This window comes from Caenorhabditis briggsae (genome assembly GCF_000004555.2).
Source record: "Caenorhabditis briggsae complete genome, chrI, whole genome shotgun sequence".
Taxonomy (NCBI): domain Eukaryota; kingdom Metazoa; phylum Nematoda; class Chromadorea; order Rhabditida; family Rhabditidae; genus Caenorhabditis; species Caenorhabditis briggsae.
Window position 1 is genome coordinate 1,357,694 of NC_013489.2, and position 3,802 is coordinate 1,361,495.

The 3,802-nt window shown below is 35.2% G+C and overlaps 1 protein-coding gene across 1 annotated transcript in view; it reads right to left on the bottom strand.

Annotated features, from left to right (window-relative positions):
- Window positions 1–3,802, bottom strand: part of Cbr-zfh-2 — a gene marked incomplete at both ends in the record, with an annotated part of 29,075 nt that overhangs the window by 10,903 nt on the left and 14,370 nt on the right. Inside the window, 3 exons of the mRNA XM_045239767.1 lie at window positions 1,451–1,540; window positions 1,671–1,923; window positions 2,637–3,599. Of these exons, the coding sequence (XP_045092848.1) occupies window positions 1,451–1,540; window positions 1,671–1,923; window positions 2,637–3,599 (1,306 nt within the window). The remainder of the gene's footprint in view (window positions 1–1,450; window positions 1,541–1,670; window positions 1,924–2,636; window positions 3,600–3,802) is intronic.

Sequence of the window (3,802 nt, forward strand, 5' to 3'; positions counted from 1 at the left end):
AAAAATAACATTTCTTTTAAAAAGTTGTTATTTTGTTTTTCAGAATTTTCAAAATTCAAAAAAAAAGACACACATTGTCAATTATTGCTTAAATTCATATAATAAAATTACAGAAAAAAATTATTGCGGGAGCAAAAAAAATTCTATGGAAATCTATTGAAAAAATGGGGGAGAGAAAATTATTGATTTTTCTAAATATATTGCTTTTCAACAAAACCGGAAAAAATCCTAAAATCTGAAAAAAAATTCTGAAAATTTTTCTTTAAAAATTGTGCATGGATTTGTAAAAAAATGGGAAAATCGAAAAAAAAATAATTCCAAAAAATAACCAGTTTCTGTGTCATAAAGCGGGAAGAAGAGAGAAAATGGGCGTGGCTTAAAAAGTGGGCGGAGCTTAAGATCGGGATAACGAGAGAGGGAGGGGTTGTAAGGCATCTGGGGAGTGTTTTAAAGGGAAATTCTTTTTGGGCAACGGGTGGGCAACACATGGGCAAAAAAAGGTTCTCGGGAAAAATTTAAAATTTTGAAGAAAAATTTTATGAAGTGGCTAGATATGGGGTGGCATTGAGAGATGGAAGAGGTATTCGGATTGAAAGCAAAAATCGGATTTACAAGATTTGCACGAGTAGTGGGTCTGAACCAGAGTTAGCGTCTGAAAAATTGAATTTTGGATGTTTTGAATTTTTTGAAATTCCAAATTTTTTACTTGTCTAAAATCTCGAATTTGTTAAAATTCGAAAATTTCATTTTTGGGATTTTCTATGATTTTTCAATTTTCTAGAATTATTGCATTTGCTGAAAATCCTAAATTTAAAAAAAAGTTGATTTTTTGAAATTTTGGATTTCTCGAAATTTTTAAATTTTTTGAATTTTTAGGAAATTTTCTGAATGTTTTGGATTCTTAGAATTTTTGGAATTTCTGAATTTCTGAATTTCAGGAATTTCAGAATTTTTGAATTTCCGAACTTCAGAATTTCAGAATTTCAGAAACTTCAGAAATTTCAGAATTTCAGAAATTCAGAATTTCAGAATTTCAGAATTTCAGAATTTCAGAATTTCAGAATTTTTGTTTTCTTCAAAATACTGGATTTCCAGGATTTTCAGGAATTTCAGAATTTCGGATATTCAGAATTTCAGAATCTCCGAATTTCAGAAATTTCTTGTAATCTAAAATTTGAGAATTTGAGAATTTCAGAAATTTCTTGTAATCTAAAATTTGAGAATTTGAGAATTTCAGAATTCCAGAATTTCAGATTTCCAGAATTTCAGAGTTCAGGAATTTTTGAATTTCCGAACTCTGGATTTCTAAATTTTAGAAATTCAGAATCTCCGAATTTCAGAAATTTCTTGTAATCTACAATTTGAGAATTTCAGGATCGGAGGATTTCAGAATTTCAGAATTTTAGAATTTCCGAATTTCTGAATTTCTGAATCTCAGAATTAAAATCACCTTATCACATTGACAAATTTGTCGTTGATGCTCGCGGAGCTTCTTCTCCTCTTGGAACACAAATGTACACGTGGGACACGCCCATCCGACCTGAAATTTTGAAGTTTAGGAATTTTCGAAATTTCCGGAATTTCAGAAAATCTAAATTTCCAGAATTTGGGAATTTTCAATTTAATGATCCTAATTAACCAATTAACTGAAAAATTGATTAATTAATTACCTCTTTTTGAGTAGTCGTCAAATGGGATTTTTCGTTTTCCGGAAGCGCGTCTTTCAGTTTTTCGACGTTTAACCCGTCCTGAGAGAATACGGTACGCGGTTTTTTCTCCTTTATATCCGTGGAAATTTGGGTTTTGATTTCCTCGGGTACTTGCAAAAACTGAATTGGTGTTCCGTACATTTGAATGTCAATTAGTGGGTTTAGAAATGGGAACCCAGACAGGTCGAACGCGTTTTGAGCCGTTTTGGAGGATCTGAAAAATTGGATTAAATCAAGTTTTCAGTTTTTTAAGATTGAATTTTAAGAAGGAATCTGGAAATTTCAAAATTTTTGAAAATTTTGGATTTTCGGTAATTTTGAAATTCGGTGTTTTCCAAATTCTGAAAGTTTGAAGGTTCCGGAACTTTGGAGTTTCGGAATTCCAAAATTTCAGAATAGCAGAATTTTCGAAATTTGAAGATTTTTTCAAAAATTTGAAGATTCTGAATTTTTGGATTTTTCAAAATTTCATGACTTTCGGTGTTTTTGGAGTTTTTGAATCTTGGATTTTTAGAATTTTTGAATTTCGATTTTTTTTGGGATATTTGAATTATTGGAAACTTTTGAACTCAATAATTTCAGAAATTTTCTAAGAACATTAGAATATAGTTTTACATTTTCGGTCAGAAATTCTAAAAATCTGGAAATCGAAGTTTCCAGAAATCGATTTTTCGATCTTTTGGAACTTCTGGAACTTTTGGATTTAAAAATGTGAAATTATTAACTTTAATTTTCCAGAAAATCCCAAATTTCCACAAAGCTCAGAAATTCAAAAATTTTGATTTTACAGAAAACTCTAAAATTCCCAAAAATTCGTATCTTCCGAAAATGGCTTTTTTGATCTACCAAAACAAAAATGGCTCTTTGAAATTCCAATTTCGACCTATCGGCTTAAAAGGTCCCCCTACTACAGTACCCAGTACTCACTTCTTCTCCGGCGAGCACTCGGTCACCGACGCCGTCGTCAATTCCGACACCCCTTCCTTCTTAAGCTGTGCTCTCAACACACCAATATGCTCCGCCGTGAAAAGATGATCCTGCAGTGCCAATCTCGTCCCAAAACTTTTGTCACACTGCTCACAATTCAATTCCCCGGATCTCGACTCTTCGTCTACAGTACCCCGTGTCTTTCTCTCCTTGGCTCTCGCATTTTGAAACCACACTTGAACGACACGTTTGTGAAGTCCCACCTCCTTCCCTAGAAGCTCACACTCGGCCATCGATGGCGTCTTGTATTCATTGAATACACTTTTCATCATTTGAACTTGCATCGGTGTTAAATGGGTACGAAATCGTTTTGAGCTGCTTGCTGGCGACCTACACTCGGATCCAGAGCCCCCATTTGAGAGCAACGCTGCGAAAGTAGAATCATCGAGTTGCTCCGTGAGCACATCATCTTCAGATCTTGGAGGACTCGTACTAATCGACTCTCGATAGTCTACTGATGACCCAGATAGGTCCAACGCTGACTCCTTATTATCTAGAAACATATCCGACGCGTCTGGCATCATATCAACATCGATGTTGGCAAAAGCCATGTTATGCTTCTGGTTCATATGCTCTGTCATCGCATTCTTGTCCCGGAACTCTTGCTGACAAAAAAGACACGTTTTGTGGAATCCAATATTCTCGCACATCTTCATTAGGACATCACTGGAGGAGCTGGAGCCACCGGCGGCACCAATCATCTTAAGAAGATCCGCTGGTTGGAACTTTGGAATATCCATTGTGAGGACTTGTTGTTGGGCTAGCAGTTGAGCTTTTTCCTCGTCGGTCAACGATTCTTCCACACTTTTGTTATCGCTGGCCAGTGCGGCGCCGTCGTCCTTGTAGCACTTCTTCTGCTGATGTTGGATGAGTTCGTAGTAGCGTTGGAAGACTTGGTTGCATCTGAAATTGAAGATTTGAATTTTTTAGAAGAGCTCAGCTAGAAGCTTTTGAGATAGGAGGCTCCGCTCAGTCGACGCTTTCTACAGTGTAGCTCAGTCGCTAGGAAACATCCCAAAAAGTTTGGAAAATTTGTTTTACCCATAACTCAAACAAAAGTGTTCCATTTTCTATGAAAAATATATAGACTGATTGGTAATTTTTTG